Below are 17870 nucleotides of genomic sequence, written 5' to 3' on the forward strand. Positions count from 1 at the left end.
TGTTACTAAAAATCCAGGGGCTTGATCTGAAGAAAGGAGTTCAAATATTATTGCAGTAGCTGGGCAATTATTATAAAAGCAAAATACTGCAGAAGATGGAAATCTGAAGTAAAAACAGAAGTAGTGGAAAAACTCAGCAGGTCTGGCAGCATCTGTGAAGAGAGAAACAGGTTTAATGTTTCCAGTCCAATATGACTCTCCTTTGGAACTGGAGAATTTAAATGTAGTTATTTAAATAAATCTGGAATTAAAAAGCTAGTATCAGTAATAGTGGCCATGCCACTATCAGATTGTTGTAAAAATCCAAATGGTTCACTAATGCCCTTTAGAGAAGAAGTTCTGCTTGCTAGCCTATAGGAGATTCTAAAGCCACAACAATGTGGTTAACTCTTAACTGTCCTCTGAATCACTCTCAGGCAGTGCATTCCAGATCCCAACCACTCACTGCATGAAAAGGTTTATCCTCATGTCGCTGTTGTTTCCATTACCTTAAATCTGTGCCCTCTTGTTCTCAAAGCTACCACCAATGAAAACAGCTTTTCCCCCATCTATTCTGCCCAAACCCCTCATGATTTTGAATACATCTATTAAATCTCCTCTCAACTTCCTCTTCTCCAAGGAAAACTGTCCCGACCGCACCCAATCTATCGACGGAACTGAAGCTCCTCATCCTTGGAATCATTTTTGTGAATCTTTTCTGCACCCTCTCTCAGGCATTCACATCTTTCCGAAAGTGTAGTGCCCAGAACTGGACACAATACTCCAGCTTAGGCTGAACCAGTGTTCAATACGGGTTCAACCTCCTTGCTTTGGTATTGAAGTAGCACCAAAGAAGGCCTAGCAAACTATTCAGTTGTTAAGAAAAGGCAGCTCATCACCACCTTCTCAAGGGCAATTACGCGTGGGCAATAAATAGAAACATAGGGCTTGAATAATACAGGTGGGGGGGCTGCGGATGGCTCATCCCACACACCCCCCCAACCCGATTGGCTGGCAGCTCCATCAGTCCCGGCAGTGCTAAGAGTGCGTTAGTGGCCCGCCGGGGCTGCAAGAGGAAGAGGAGGAGGCCCAATAGATCTCTGGAATCAGGTAAGTCCGGGGTATTGGGCAGAGGGTTCGAGCAGGCCAAGGAGAGGGGTGGGTGATGGGGTGTGTGGGTTTAAGGCTGCAGGCGAATAGGAAGAAAGGTTGGGGGGGGTGGTTGTGGTAAAGTCTTTGGAGGGCTGACCCCAATCCACGTAGGACAGCCCCCAAAGATAGAACCCACTCCCTTCTTTCCCGTCCTTTGACAAAATTATTTTTAAAAATCGAGCTGCTCAATCCCTCCCGACTGCCCAAACCAAACATTTTATGGCATAGGCAGCATAATAATAGGGTTAATTAGCTTAGTAACAAGCCTTATTGACCTCTGCTCACCTATTTAAATATGGCAGGCGGGCTGCCAATTTCAGCACCCACCCACTCCCTGTATTATGGGGTAGGCTCAGGAGTGAGTGGGAAGGTAGTGGGATGGGCAGCTGCCCAATTTTACATTCCCCCCTCCCCACCTCCGAAAACACGCCTGCTGGGGCCACATAAAATGCGGCCCATAAAAACAATTCTGGCACAGAACGAGGCCATTTGGACCATCGTGTTCATACCAGCAACAGCCACACACCCCTGAACCAATTAAAAAAACAAATCATTAAAAACATTTTTTTTAATTGCTGTCCTATTTCTGCAATCTGACTTTTTAAATTGGAGATTTTAAGTTGCGAAACATGGAAGACCTGAAATCAACTTGGTAATGGGATTTATGGTTGCACAAGGTAAACTATATTGTTCTCAGACAACTTTCATCAGTACCCATTGCCTTACACCATGAATGTATCTAAGCTGGGTGCGTGCTTTATCTTCAATCACCCAGTCCATGTTTTATAACAAAGCGTGGATACAGCTGTCCATACTGTATTCCTAATTACAGTCTTAATCTTGAGGTGTGGCAGGCATGCTGAATGTCTTCCTCCTTTGTGTTGCCCCTGTTGCTGACCTCTGGTTGTCAGGATGAGGTTTGCCTGACAAGTAGACTGATGAGAACTTGTTAGTGAGTTACAAGTTTCTGATTCCATGATGAGTGTGAAATAAAAATTGCCCCTCTCAGATTTTACTAACAAGACTATTCATAAGCAGCCTGCTCCCTCTGCTGTACATCTCCAGTATTAGAAGTAAGATTTCCATTTTATCATGCCTTTCACAAGCTCAGGACATCCCAAAGCACATTACAACCAATAAAGTGTTTTTGAAGTATAGTCACTGTTGCAATGTGGGAAACGAGACTTGCAGTTTATGCACAGCAAGGTCCCACAAACTGCAATATGATAATGATCAGATAATCTGTTTTACTGATGTTGGTTGAAGAATAAATATTGCCCATGATACAAGGGAACGGCACTTCATCTTTAGAATAATGGCATGGGATATTTACATTCACCTAAGAGATTTAATATCCATCCCAAAGACAACACCTATGACAGTGCAGTAGTTCCTCAGTTCCATACTAGATTCCGTCAGACTAGATTTGTGCTCAGTTCTATGGAATGGGACTCAGAGGTGAGAGTGTTACCACTGCCCTACAGCTATTACGCTTAACCCAAAAAAATGCTCATTGAACTGAAAATCTATAGCTTCAAAGTGCTGGGACTACAGTTTAGAAAGAGCAGTGCATACTCTGCATGATAAGGTTGCTATTGTCTGAAACTGTTGTACTTAATGGAAACTTTCTAAATTTGGCATAAAATTATACATTGAAGCATATAAGTGACACTGTATATGAAAAAACACTAGTTCTAAGGTGGGGAAAGGAAATAGGTGACTTGGAACATGAGGGGAGCTGGTGTTGTAGTGGTAACATCACTGGGCTGGTAATCCTGAGACTAATGCTCTGTGGACAATGGGTTAAAATCCCACCATGGAGTTTGAATTTAATCATTGACTGTCATAAAAACCTGCCAGGTTCACTAAAGGGAGGGAAATTGGCCATCCTTAACTGGTCTGGCCTACATGAAGCTCCAGACCCACAGCAATGTGGTTGACTTTTAACTGCCCTTTGAAATGTTCAGTCCAAGAGCAATTAGGATAGGCAACAAATGCTGGCTTTGCCAGTGAAGCTCACGCACCATAAGACCATAAGACATAGGAGCAGCAATTAAGCCATTCGGCCCATCGAGGCTGCTCCGCCATTCAATCATGGCTGATAAGTTTCTCAATCCCATTCTCCCACCTTCTCCCCGTATCCTTTGATCCCCTTATCAGTCAAGAACCTATCTATCTCGGTATTAAATACACTCAATGACGTGGCCTCCACAGCTTTCTGTGGCAATGAATTCCATAGATTCACTACTCTCTGGCTAAAGAAATTTCTCCTCAAAGGTCTTCCCTTTACTCTGAGGCTGTGCCCTCGGGCCCTAGTCTCTCCTACTAATGGAAATATCTTCCCCACATCCACTCTATCCAGGCCTTTCAGTATTCTGTAAGTTTCAATCAGATCTCCCCTCATCTTTTTAAACTCCATCGAGTATAGACCCGGAGTTCTCAAACGTTCTTCATATATTAAGCCTTTCATTCCTGGGATTGTTCTCGTGAACCTCCTCTGGACCCTCTCCAGGGCCAGAACATCCTTCCTGAGATACGGGGCCCAAAATTGCTCACAATATTCTAAATGTGGTCTGACCAGAGCCTTATAAAGCCTCAGCAGCACATCTCTGCTTTTATATTCTAGTCCTCTCGAAATAAATGCCAACATTGCATTTGCCTTCCTAACTACCGACTCAACCTGCAAGTTAACCTTAAGAGAATCCTGGACTAGGACTCCCAAGTCCCTTTGCATTCCAGATTTCTGAATTCTCTCCCCATTTAGAAAATAGTCTATGCCTCTATTCTTCCTACCAAAGTGCATGACCTCACACTTCCCCACGATGTATTTCATCTGCCACGTCTTTGCCCATTCTCCTAACCTGTCCAAATCCTTCTGCAGCCTCCCTGCCTCCTCAATACTACCTGTCCCTCCAACTATCTTTGTATCATTTGCAAACTTAGCCAGAATGCCCTCAGTTCCTTCATCTAGATCATTAATGTATAAAGTGAAAAGTTGTGGTCCAAACACTGACCCCTGCGGAACGCCACTAGTCACCGGCTGCCATCCTGAGAAGGACCCCCTTATCCCCACTCTCTGCCTCCTGCCAGACAGCCAATCTTCTATCCATGCTAGTACATTGCCTCTAACACCATGGGCTCTTATCTTACTGAGCAGCCTCCTCGGCACCTTGTCAAAGACCTTCTGGAAGTCCAAGTAGACAACATCCATTGGCTCTCCTTTGTCTAACCTACTCATTACCTCCTCAAAGAATCTAACAGATTTGTCAGGCATGACCTCCCCTTGATGAAACCATGCTGACTTTGCCCTATTTTATGAGATGAAATCTCATCCTTCATAATGGACTCTACAATCTTACCAATGACTGAGGTCAGGCTAATCAGCCTGTAATCTTTTGCCTCACTCCCTTCTTAAACAGAAAGAACAAATTTTTAAAAATTAGATTGAGTGCGGGGGTGGGGTGGGGGGGCATTGGTGTGGAGTGTACACCATCGCCATCAGCCCGACCATCTTCAGCTGCCTCATCAATGACCTTCCTTCCATCATAAGGTCAGAAATGGGGATATTCGCTGATGATTGCATAATGTTCAGCACCATTCATGACTCCTCAGATACTGAAGCAGTCCATGTCCAAATGCAGTGAGACCTGGACAATATCCAGGCTTGGACCGACATGTGGCAAGTAACATTCACATCAAACAAGTGTCAGGCAATGACCATCTCCAACAAGAGAGAATCCAACCATCCCTCCTTGATGTTCAATAGCATTACCATCACTGAATCTCCCACCATCAACATCCTGAGGGTTACCATTGACCAGAAACTGAACTGGACTGCGATATAAATACTGTGGCTACAAGAGCAGGTCAGAGGCTAGGAACCACACCACGAGTAACTCACCTCCTGACTCCCTAAAGCCTGTCCACTATCTACAAGGAACAAGTTAGAAGTGTGATGGAATACTCCCCACTTGCCTGGATGATTGCAGCTCCCACAACACTCAAGAAGCTTGACTTTGTCCGGGACAAAGCAGCCCCGCTTTATTGGCACCACATCCACAAACATTCACTCCCTCCAACACTGACGCACAGTACCAGCAGCATGTACCATCTACAAGATGCATTGCAGGAAATTCACCAAGGCTTCTTCGAAAGCACCTTCCAAACCCATTACCACTACCATCTAGAAGGACAAGGGCAGCAGTTGGATGGGGACATGACCAATTGGAAGTTCTCCTCCAAGTCACACACCATCCTGATTTGGAAATATATCACCATTCCTTCACTGTCGCTGAGTCAAAATCCTGGAACTCCCTCCCTAACAGCACTGTGGGTCTACCTACACCACATGGACTGCAGCGATTCAAGAAGGCAGTTCGCCACCACCTTCTCAAGGGCAACTAGGGATGGGCAATAAATGCTGACTCAGCCAGTGAAGCCCACATCCCATGAATGAATAAAAAAATACACTAGGATGGTCCAATTGGGCTGAATTGCCTACAAGTTCTACGTAAACACCAAGAATTGGTCTTACCTCAACCATTATTTACTTTTACTTTCTCTCACACATTCTTTTCAAAATATTACTTAATAAAAGAAGACTTGCATTTTGATAGCATCTTGCACAGTCATGGGCCATCTAAAAGCACTTTACAGCCATTGAAGTACATTTTGAATCGTAGTCACTGTTTTAATATAAGACATACGACAGGCAATTTGTACACAGCAAGCTCCCACAAATAGCAATGTAGTATGATAATGGCAAGATAATCCGTTTTTGGGATATTGATTGCAAAATTAATATTGGCCAGGACACCAGGGATAACTCCCCTGCTGTCCTTCAGAATAATGTCATAGGATTTCTTACATCCACCTGATCTCATCCGAGCGACAGCACCTCCAACAATGCAGCACTTCCTCAGTACTGATATGTTAGTCATGATTTTTGTGCTCAAGCCCTGGAGTAGGAATTGAACCCACAACTTTCTGATTCTGAGGCAAATGCTGACACTAATGTAATAGGTAATATAAATGTTACCAGGGGTGAGAGACAGCAGCGGCGAAGAGAAGTTGTAAAAGTTAGCTCTGAAGAAGAGCTATAAGGATTTGAAGTGTTAACTCTGTTTTTCTCTCCACAGATGCTGTTAGACCTGCTGAGTTTTTACCGCATTTTCTGTTTTTGTTGTATAAGTTAAAACTATTTTCCTTGGAACAGAGAAGGTTAAGAGGCGATCTAATAGAGGTTACCAATATGAGAGGTTTGATAGAGGAGACAGAGAAAAAATATTCCCTTTGGCATGTGGGTCAATAGCTAGAGGTTAAAATCATTTGGCAAAAGATCTAGCAGGGAAATTAGGAGAACTTTTTCATTAAGTTGTTATGATTTGTAATGTTCTATCTAAAAAGGTGGTGGAAGCTGGTTCCATAAATAACTTGAAAGGTCGGAGAGGTACTTGAGGATGAAAAATTTACAGTATTACAGGGAAAAACAGGTGTGTGGGACTGATGAAGAATCACACAGTCGAAACGTTAACTCTATCTTCCTCTCCACAGATGCTGTCAGACCTACTGAGCTTTTCCAGCTATTTTTGTTTTTGTGTGGGACTAAGAGTGGTTGTTCTTTCAAAATGCCAGCACAGGCATAATAAGCCAAATGGCCTCCTTCTCTGTTTCTATTATTCCAATATTACCATGATAGATATCTTAACACTTTCAGTTGAGTTTGCACAACAACAGAAAAGCAAAATACAGCAGAATTTGGAAATCTGAATTTAAAATAGAAAACTTGCTGGCAGAATCTATGCAGAGAGAAATAGAGCTAACAATTCATAAAGTTATTGCAGCACAGGAGGCCATTCAGTCTATCGAGTCTATGTTGGCTCTCTGTGGAGCAATCCAATCATTCTTCATTTCTGCAGAAAGATTTGCATTTATATAGCATTTTTCATGACCACTGGATGCCTCAAAGGGCTTTACAGCCAGTGAGGTACTTCTGAAGCGTAGCCAGTTGTAATGGAGGAAATGTGGTGCCCAATTTGCACGCAGCACACTTCTGCAAATAGCTCAGTGATAATTTAATGAACAGATAATCTATACTTTTTTTGTGATGATGATTGAGGGATAAATATTGCTAGAACACCAGGGATAACTCCCCTGCTCTTCTTCAAAATAGTGCAATGGCCATCTTTTACATCCACCTGAGAGAGCAAGTGAGGCCTGTTTAACATCCTTCTCAAGGGCAACAAAGGCCCATCAGGGGCAATAAATGCTGGCCCAGCCAGCAAAGCCTACATCTCATCAATGCATGGAGAAAAAAACCTGACTTGGAAATATATCGCCATCCTTCACTGTTGCTGGATCAAAATCCTGGAACTCCCTTCCAAACAGTACTGTGGGTGAACCTACCTACACCACATGGCCTGCAGCGGTTCAAGAAAGCGGATCACCACCACCACCTTCTCAAGGGCAATTAGGGGATGGGTAATAAATGCTGACCTAGCCAGTGACACCCACATTCTGTAAAAGTCTTATCCAACAGACAGCACCTCCAACAATGCCAGATAGATAGAGAGATAAGTAGTTGGGTAGATAGATAATTGATTTATTTAAAAGTCATCATGGCGACAGCCAACAGGTCCCAAATTGTTTCTAAGATGCAAAGAAAGCAAGCAATCATAATTCATAACATAGTTATAGACAATCGTTAATAGAAAAATAAAGTATAAAATAATAAAACAATTGCACAATTCTGAACATTCCAGTGTCCAATTACAATACACTGCAAAATTATGCTAAGAGTGTCAACCTAAATTCATACACTCGGGTTCTGCAGTGGGTCTTGAACCTACAACCAACAAAAAGCCAGCGTGTTAGTGGCTGAGCCACAGTGGGACTAAAGATGGCCTAACAGCGACGGCGAAGAAACTACAACTCCCATGAGGGATTGCCGTTGGATGACGTCACATCGCCCTCATCACCGCCCAATCAGATTCAAACCTGAAAGCCAGGCGGCTGGGATTGGCCGGGATTCTGGCGGGCTGCGATGTGATTGGCGGGGTTGGGAGTTTCATTGAAGGATCGGAGCGAGCAGCGAGCGTTAGTCTGGGCGCGATCGGGGAGAGAGAGAGGGAGGGAGGGAGAGTTTAGAGGGGGGGGGGGGGTGGGGTTGACGAAGTGTTCGGATCCCTTCATCTCAGCATCTTCCCACCGAAAAGACAATACAACGGAGATCGAGAGAAAAGACTTTGAATTTCTCCTTCGCTTTTCGTAACCCCTGTTTGAAACCATGGCGGCGGATCTTGTCTCGAGCCCCTTAAGAGTGAGTAAAGTTTTTTTTTTTAAAACCGAGTTTCCCCGCCAAACTTTAATCGTTTGCTTCAAATTGGCGCCGTAGGCCTCATCGGAATTGGACGAAAATTTGCTGAGGCGCAAAGTTCGGTGAAAGTGGCTGATTAGATTTTAAAATGAAGTGGGAAAGATGAGGGGGAATTTTTTTCTCTCTCTTTCCTCTCTGTCTCTGTCTTAAATGAAAGAGTGAAGGTGTTCGTTGTGGAAAATCTAAACCTAGCCTTCACCTCAAAGATCAAGGGAGCAAATTTACTTATTTATTTTTTTTTATTTTTTTTTTGTTGATGATTTTTTTTTTAAAAAAAAAAAAAATAACGACCCTAATTTTGCAAAGTCTTTGTCATCTGGCACCTCTTTCCACCGTTGGTCTTGTTGAAGATGTCAGCCATTATTCCAACTGGCAGAACTGACCAGGAGTGGAAACCAGAGGAAGATTGGCCAGAATCATTGAGCGGGGGATTTTAAGCCCTTTGGAGGAACTTGGATTGCTCTCCTTGAGAGCAAGAGAAAGTTTTTTTAAAGTAGTGGGGTGGGGGGGGGGGGGGGGGGGGGGGGGGGGGGCGGCGGGTGGAGGGGTTTAATAAGGTGTGCATAATTACTCAGGGATTTTCTTTTTTCTTTTTCTCTCTCTCTCTCTCTCTCTCTCTTGTACAGTGTTGTTCAACTGTTTCTCGAATCCACCTCAAATGACCTCTTCTCATTTCTCCTCTTGCCAGGAACCAGGTCTGGAGATGTGCGCGGATCTCACCTGACGTCAACCTGACCTGCGCAGTTACACGATGCGCTGAAATCAGGACGCGGTTGCTTATGCACCTCTGGACCTGATTCTTAATAATAAGATAGTAGGATGCTTTCGGTGGTGTTCTCAGCGTGTGTGGTTGGAGGGTTGGGGGGGGGGGGGCGGGGGGGGGAGGGTGGTGCGGGGGTTTTTTTTTTGCCAGTGGGGAAGAAATCCGGGTATTTGTCAGTGAGTCACTCTAGCTGACTGGATGGCCTGACGTCCAGGATTGAGAGAATGCACAAAAGTCCAGTGAAAATGGGCAAAACACTATGAAGGAGCTCGATGTTCTTGCAATTTGCGTAAACTATACTGTTTGCAGGGTTGCCAACCGTGATTAAATGTATTTCTGCATGTTTCATCACATGACTTACCCCCACACTCCAGCCCTTAGTCGGCCAACACATCCATCCTTGTGACACACTTGCTTTCTACGCCAGTTGGAAAGCAAAATGATGCACTACCCAATTGGATGACACTTGACTGTCAGCCAACCGGCCTTCTCCCCCCCCCCCCCCCCCCCCCCCAATTTTCAATGTTTATATCTGGTAAAGAGAAATGTTCAAAGAAAATAACACAAAATAATCTTTTTTTAATATCCTGATGATTTTTCTCCAGGGTTGCACACAGCAATGACCTGGAGATTGATCTTCAATCCTTGAAGACTCCAAACCAACCCTGGAGGCTTCGCAGTTCTACTTGTGTGTGTGTGTGTGTGTGTGTGTGTGGGCTTCTGTACTCTGATGACCTGGCCTGTGGAAAACCCCCAATAGCATTATAAATATAGATTGGTCCTTCAAGACTTGAGCTGTGTATCGAGAGAGCATTTGAGCCGTATTACGTAGAAAAATATAGTTGTGGTTATGGCTCATGTCATCCGTGGCAGCATTTTTAGATGAAAATCTATTTGCATGGCATTAAAGCATTTTTGCTTTACTATAATTTCTCTCCTGACAATCCCCATCCCACCTTCAAAAAAAAAGTTTGGTACTAATTGCCTAAAATAAATCAACCAACAATGTTGAAGTATTTTAGCTATGTGATACATATTTTGACAAATGTTTTATAACTAATAGTGTGTGATCCATATACCATTGTTTTGTATCAATTTGTTGTATGTTTTACTACAGGGTGTAAGATAGGTAGGGTGGGGGATAAACAGCTAGTATGTGGATCAGATTAATACCAACAGCATGGGGTTTGATGCCAACTCTGGCTGAGGTAGACTTGGGGCCTGTCTCTGCACCCTGTGTGTGTAGATAAAAATGATGGCACTTTGCCACTTTGGCTCAGTCAATAATTGCCAAGGACTTGCCTTCAAGCAGATAACTCAAGAAAAGAACGTCCATATTAATTTTATTTTCATTTTTACACAGCCTTTGTTTCCCAATCAAGTAAGTAAGGTGAAGAAAGGCGATAATGATCGCAGGTTGTCTGTTGAGAGAATCTACCAGAAAAAGACACAGCTGGAGCACATTTTGCTCCGTCCTGACAGTTACATCGGCTCTGTGGAGCCAGTTGTGCAAGTGAGTATTGATTTTTGCATTGTAAGTATAACGTGCTAATCTAAACTCATTGTTTGTTAAGATTATGGCGGGGGGATAATCTCATATTGCATGCTACTTCCTTTTCACTAAATTATCAGGGGTGAAATATACAGCTAATCACCCATCCCTAAGGAAAAAAATGATTTCTCTGTAATTTTGTTTGTTACTATTTTGAGTGTTTTATTTCAAGTTTGTGATTTGCTATACAAAATAATGTCACCATTGAAAGTATTGATAGCATAACCTCAAGAAATTCTTTTAAATGGAGAAATTAATTTTTTCTGGCACTCCACTCACTCCCTAATCCAGATTGAGGCCAGATGTAACACATCTACTGCTGGGGTCGTGATCTTAGTAATATTTAGAATGCAACATTAGGGAGGATTAATTTGCCTAAAGTTTACTGAATACCTTTGAAAACAAATACTGTATGTGATCTCCAATTGCATGAAACCGTGATCTATCTATTCTTTTATAGCAAATGTGGGTGTTTGATGAAGAAATTGGCCTTAATTGGAGAGAAGTGACTTTTGTTCCTGGTTTGTACAAGATATTTGATGAAATTCTAGGTACGTGGAAACAAAAATCTTAAATAATCTTTCTGTATTTTGGAATGTGAGTATGAACTAAATTGCTAAATTAATTCTCTTTTTTTTTTAAATAGTGAATGCAGCTGATAACAAGCAGCGGGATAAAAACATGTCCTGCATCAAAATCAATATTGACCCGTAAGTGTTTTTAAAATCTATTTAGAAATCTTTTATGGATTCCTAAACATTTATGAAGGAGGAAAAACTTTTTAAAGTGAATATTAGTGACATTGAATTCAAAGTTTTTAAAGCTCACACCACGTGCAAGTTGACTTTTACGGTAAACTCATTTATGTAAGTGAACTGTGTTACATGATGTGAAAAATTATATAGTGTGCAATCATATTTATAAGTTACGTTTCAGTGAGACCCAGGTGACATCTTGTGAAAAAGAATGCCAGGCTTTGGTTTAACATTTATTGTAAATATGATTTGTTCAAATGCCCACCAGTTCAGTTATTGAGCACAGCTTGATGAGCTTTGACCTGTTGGCATTTTTCTAAGCTTTGTAGTCCAACAAAATGGCGAACCACAATTGTGGGATGAGTCTGAAAACTTTATTTGATCCCAATAATTTAAAAATAAAATGCTAGAAATAGGAGTACAGTATTTGCACATTTTTTAGCGTAATCAAGTTTCTTTCATATTATTTAATTTATTGTTACATTGACTGCCAAGCACCTGAAGAATCAGAGAATCAATCTAATCAGTCTTTGGAACTATTAATACCATAACCATCTCAATGTTAAATAATTTAACGCCAGACAATTTAATGTAGCCCCACAACTGCCATTGGCATCACCAGAGGTATGGCTAGATTGTTCAGCATAAATTAAAATGTGACAAAGCCATGCCTGGTGATGAACAAAATGTGATGTGATGTGAATGTCACTAGCAAAGCCAGCATTTGTTGCCAATCCCAAATTGAGCAGATAGCAGTGAACTATCTTCTTGAACCGCTGCAGTCCACATAGTGTTGGTTCAACTACAGTGATGTTACGGAGGGAGTTCCAGGTTTTTGACCCGATAGTGAAGAAACTGGTATAATTCCAAGTCAGGGTGGTGTATGTCTTGGAGTGGAATTTGCAGGTGGTGGTGTTCCCAAGCATCTGCTGCCTTTGACCAGATGGTAGGGATCATGTGTTTGGAAGGTGTTGTTGATAGGGGCTAGGTGAGTTGCTGCAGTGCATTTACAGATTGTACACACTGTTGCCCCTGTGTTCATGGCAGAGGGAGTGAGTGTTTAAAGTGCTAAGTGGGGTGCCAATCAAGTGTGCTGCTTTGTCCTGGATAGTGTTGAGCTCCTTGAGCATTGGAACTGCACCCATCTGGGCTTGTTTGTGCCTTGTAGTTGGTGGACAGGGTTTGAGGAATTGTGTATAAAATGAAGAAAGTGAAATTGTTATGTTTTTTACTTGCAGTGAGAACAACACCATTACCGTGTGGAACAACGGAAAGGGAATTCCAGTTGTGGAGCATAAAATAGAGAAGGTTTTTGTTCCTAATCTCATTTTTGGCCAGTTACTGACCTCCAGCAACTATGATGATGACCAGAAGAAAGTCACTGGTGTGTTTATGTTATTCATTATTATTTAGCATTCAGCTACTTAAAAGTATTAGATATAAATAGCTTGCAGATATTAGTGTCTGCCATAAGACAAAGCATTTGCATGTGACATTGAAGCTCAAGAAAAATCTCAAATGGTCATTCTACATTACAAATGAAAGAGTGACCAGTCATGGACTAAATTGTTAGATGCCATGGCGTCTTGGGTGTTACATGCATTATTTATAGTTAAAAAGCAAAATATAAATAGATAATGCTTATCTGCTCATAATGTTTTGTTTCTTCATGATAATTGAATTTCACTCTTTCTGACTCAGGCAATGTGTAAAGTTTTGAATACTATATTAAACAAAGTTACAGATTTGCTGCCATCAGTTTTTGTTTTGTAACCTACCAAGCAAAAGAATAATCTTTATTTGTTTCTTTCAGGTGGTCGAAACGGTTATGGTGCAAAACTCTGCAACATTTTCAGCACAAAATTTACAGTGGAAACTGCTTGCAGGGAGTACAAGAAATCTTTCAAACAGGTGCGCTGAACTGATAACTCTAGGTTGAAATAAACCTTTTTGGTCTAGCTTGGGTTCAAAAGAACCTTAATATTAACCTTTACTCAGAGCAGTTTGCAATGTTAGACAGTTCTTAGACTGGTATCTACAAAGCATCCTGAACCTTTAGCAAGTGCTGCAGTCTTGAAGAATTGCTGAGAAAAAAAATCATCCTGCATCTGCATCACTTTTTGGACTTTTTCATAACAAATCTATTTTGAATCATGTTGGTATTCTTGTTTTCCAAGTTTTCAAGAAATACATTCTAGTTGAAGTGTAATGCAGGTAGCATATTTGCTTTAGTTAATTAAGTTCCTAAATAAAATCTTTTTAGACAACTTTTAGGATAATATGAAATTTAATTGAGGCCAGTTTTCTTTAACTTTATTGTGCTTTTCTCTGCAGACTTGGATGAACAATATGGGAGACGCACAAGATGCTAAAATCAAGTCCTTCGATGGTGATGACTATACTTGCATCACTTTTCGACCTGATCTCCCTAAATTCAAGATGCAGATCCTTGACAAAGATATTGTGGCGCTAATGTCACGGAGAGCATATGATATTGCTGGTACCTGCAAAGGTGTCAAAGTATTCCTAAATGGCAAGAAATTACCCGTACGTTTTTTTTAAAATGCTGTTGGGGTGATTTGGGAGAGGTGTGTTGGTGCATGGCTGTATCTGACTGCCACAGTGTTTATAAAAAGTGACGAGTTGGAGTTACTTTAAGGAACTTGTTTCATTTTAGTGTACAGTTTTAAAATAAATATAGTGATTTACTATAATTTTAGTGTCCAATACTAAATAATGACTAACCCAAAACAACTTACATTTATATCTTAGAAAGGAAAATGAAAATAATGTATCAATGTTGCTGCAGCTTATTTTCAAGGTGCAAATGAAATATCCAGTTGTACATTCAGAATTACTGATCCCAGAAAAGTTTTTATGCACTTCATATCCATGTAAGATTTGTACCTAGCATTTCTTGGACAAGAAGGCAGATAGGCCATGTGTTTCTTGGTCCACGGGTTCTCCTGAGTTGTCCCACTATTTAGATTTACTTTTATGCATAGCATTCCCCTTCCCTTCTTCTGTTCTCCAGTTTCAGTGGGAGGGTAAAGAAGGTTTTGTGTAATCTCTGCAAATCTCAATTTAAGTGCACTTGAACAGAATTGATAAGTAAATTATGTAATTGCCTGGATTTTGCGGTCAGCAGTGTAGCAAGTGTTTGCTACTAACCCCGAAGAAAGCTACCCACAAAAACCTTTGTGTAACCTTTGGCATGCATTTCCCCTTTCCTGATGTTAGTTTGAATCTGGTGCCAAGCCAAGGGGATCTCCAGGTGTCCAGCAATCACGTCATCAAGCAAGTAAACTTCCAATTACATTGAAAGTATTCTGACAGCCAACCAGGGAGAGAAATGTACTGAGTATCCTTCACTTGTAATTCAGTTTTACAGAGTTTGAAATAAATGGTGGGGAGATACGCATAAGATTAAGGTAGCAATAGAAATAGCACAAAGGGAAAATATATTTTAAACATATGTGAATTATTTATCATAATGGAGAAATTTGACATTCCACAGATGTTGAATTAGTTTTTCAGGGCCAGAAAGGCTTTTCAGCAATATTTATTACATTGCTGAACACAGTTATGCCTCATTCAGTAGCGTGTGACTTTTTCAAGGGGTTTTACAATGAGACTAATAGCTTAAAAGGGAAAGTTCTCATCAGTTCAGTGATTTCAAATTGTTTGCAGTCAAGGGGCACTTCCGTGGTATACCCTCTGGAAAAGCACACAATCACTGACAGCAACTTCTGGATTTGACTATGCATGTGGGGATTCTGAAATCAGTTTCAGAAGAGTAATGATGGCAAGTGTTGACATCATAATACTGTAAAATCCAGTGCAGTGTCCAAAACTGGTACCTCACCTTGTCTTTCTGCTTATAGGTTTCTGGATTCCGTAGCTATGTGGACCTTTATGTAAAAGACAAAGTGGATGAAACAGGCAGCCAACTAAAAATAATCCACGAAGTTGTAAATGAACGGTGGGAAGTCTGTATGACTATGAGCGAAAAAGGCTTCCAACAGATAAGCTTTGCAAATAGCATTGCTACCACAAAGGTAAGCTAATGTTTCTTTTTAGTAGCTACAGGTTTTTGGCCAAATAGATTTGCCTTGGAGGATATGACCTGAAAAGAAATAGTTCTCTTGTCTAGTTTGTTCAGGGTGTAGCTAAGCTGTGTACAGACCACAGAGGTGCATATTTTAATCTGTAAATTGGCTGATCTGAACCAAGACAGTGATTTACAGAGAGGGAAATGGAAGTGGCTCAGCTATCATGTGAGGTGTTTTGCAGGACGATTGTTCAGGGATCAGAAAGTTTAAGTTGAGGACTGCGTGGAACATTGGGCGGAATCATTCCAGATTTGCACTAGGTGCGTTAGTGGGCGGTAAAAAGGACAATCTACCCGCCTGCCACAATGGCAGGTTTTCGCACTATTGTCCGCTTCCTGCCTCATTAATTATGCAGACATGGAAACACGCTGTCTTGCTGGTGGGTGGCCTCTGAATCGCCACCACACCGTTGCCTCACTGTTTCCTCACTCCGGGTATCATATTTAAACTGCAGTTGCCCACAGAGTTCTCAATGCTTGCAGCCCAGGACTGTTCCAGTGAAGATATGACCCTGAAAGCCAAGAAGGTTTCAGTGACCTGTCACTGGAATGCCTTTCAGAGGCCTGCCGTGATATCCCCCACCCTCCTGCTCTGACCACAGGAGGTCCAGCAATCTCACCATTCCGGCTTGGGAGGTGGTGGTTGGTGCCAATGCTGCACAGAGGAGGTTGGCCATCGAGTGCAGAAAGAAGATGAATGAACTCATCCATGCCGCCAGGGTGCAGCAACCATCTCATCACTCTAAACATACACTCACAAGGCCATCACATGTTTACTGGCATCTCATTCACTGCCAGTTCAAGGGACATCACTAGTCACTCTCACACACGCCCTCACATCTCCATCTGGCCTCCTCTCCACTGGAGATTGCCTTCTCAGCCCTCACCATCTTGAGACCACTTGTACAGATCAACATGTGCCCCCTGGGATACACCACCCTCCCTAGCACAGCCCTCACCCTGCAGCCTCTTCCCTTGCCTGAGGCCACTTCTCCCCCTTCCCCAAGCAAGCCCTAGCCCAGCGGCTGTTGAAAAGCCAGCCTTCCCTATGGCTGGCCTGATAGATAGAGACCTGCCTGTGAGCCCCCCTAAAAGCAACGTTGGTGCCGCCTGTGAAGTCTGGCACTGATGACCATAACTGCTGCACAAAGCAAGATAGGGAGACAAACCTCAAAGTTCTGATTGAAGTGCAGCTCGTTAGGTGCACATTGCTTATGTACAGTTGTGAAACACATCGGCATGCAATCACGCAGATGTGCCCGGATGATCCTGCATGGGGGATTGTTGTGGCGAGCAGGGCTTACGATGAGATGCAGATTTATTTAAATGAAGTTAGGCGGCCCACTGTTGATGGAGCAGTCAATTGCACGCTGGTTTCACAACGGCATGAAACTGATTTTTGGCCTTCCCACTTTAAAGTCTGCTCATGCCTGCCATGACACTCGATGCTAACATGCACAGAAAATTCTGCCCATTGAGTTAGCGTAATTTTATTTGTGCCATCAGTGAGTTTGATTCCACGCCCAACTTGCATGTAAGGTGATAAATGGAGTAACTTTTGAGCAGAATCATTTCAATTTGTAACAAGTCCAAGTAGACAGCACATATTCCCATAATTGAGTTTTTCAAAGAAAGAAATTGACACTGAATTGTCAATCTTGGAGAATCTATCAGGAGGGCTGTTGTGCCAAATGGAAAATCCACCTGGGACTCCAGAAACTTCCATCCAGATAACAGGGTGTGCTTATTAAACTAGGTGGCAAATATATTAAGCATTCTATCATCTTTTTCTGCAATCCCAACCTTGATGGATACAAAATAAAAAGAATGAAAATGTAATTTTACAATTATGAAGTTGAATGCTTTTTCTAAATAATATTGGATTAACTGAAAGTCTGATTCATTGTAACTTTTTATAAGTACAAATTATACTTATATTGGATCTTTAATGTTGGAAAAAAATGCCAAGATGCTTCTCAAAATTGTAATTCAACATAAATCAACATTGAACCAAAGGAGATGGTACATCTAGCGACTAAAAGCTTGGCCAGAAAGATGGGGTTTAAAGAGGTTTGCAAATTATTTGGTGAGGCAGATTAGTTTGAGCAAATAATTTCAGAGCTTGGAGCCTAGATGTTTGAATGCACCACCATCAATAGTGGATCAATGGAAGTGGGAGGATG

At 41.9% G+C, this 17870-nt stretch overlaps 1 protein-coding gene across 2 annotated transcripts in view; it reads left to right on the forward strand.

Annotated features, from left to right (window-relative positions):
* Positions 1–8301: 8301 nt before the first annotated feature.
* Positions 8302–17870, forward strand: part of top2a (DNA topoisomerase II alpha) — a 55858-nt gene continuing 46289 nt past the window's right edge. For both annotated transcript variants that reach the window (XM_041173432.1, XM_041173433.1), the window contains exons 1-8: positions 8302–8449; positions 10633–10782; positions 11282–11372; positions 11468–11531; positions 12815–12960; positions 13390–13487; positions 13911–14123; positions 15461–15634. In XM_041173432.1, the coding sequence (XP_041029366.1) occupies positions 8417–8449; positions 10633–10782; positions 11282–11372; positions 11468–11531; positions 12815–12960; positions 13390–13487; positions 13911–14123; positions 15461–15634 (969 nt within the window). In that variant the 5' untranslated portion in view covers positions 8302–8416. The remainder of the gene's footprint in view (positions 8450–10632; positions 10783–11281; positions 11373–11467; positions 11532–12814; positions 12961–13389; positions 13488–13910; positions 14124–15460; positions 15635–17870) is intronic.

This window comes from Carcharodon carcharias, chromosome 23 (assembly GCF_017639515.1).
Source record: "Carcharodon carcharias isolate sCarCar2 chromosome 23, sCarCar2.pri, whole genome shotgun sequence".
Classification (NCBI taxonomy): Eukaryota; Metazoa; Chordata; class Chondrichthyes; order Lamniformes; family Lamnidae; genus Carcharodon; species Carcharodon carcharias.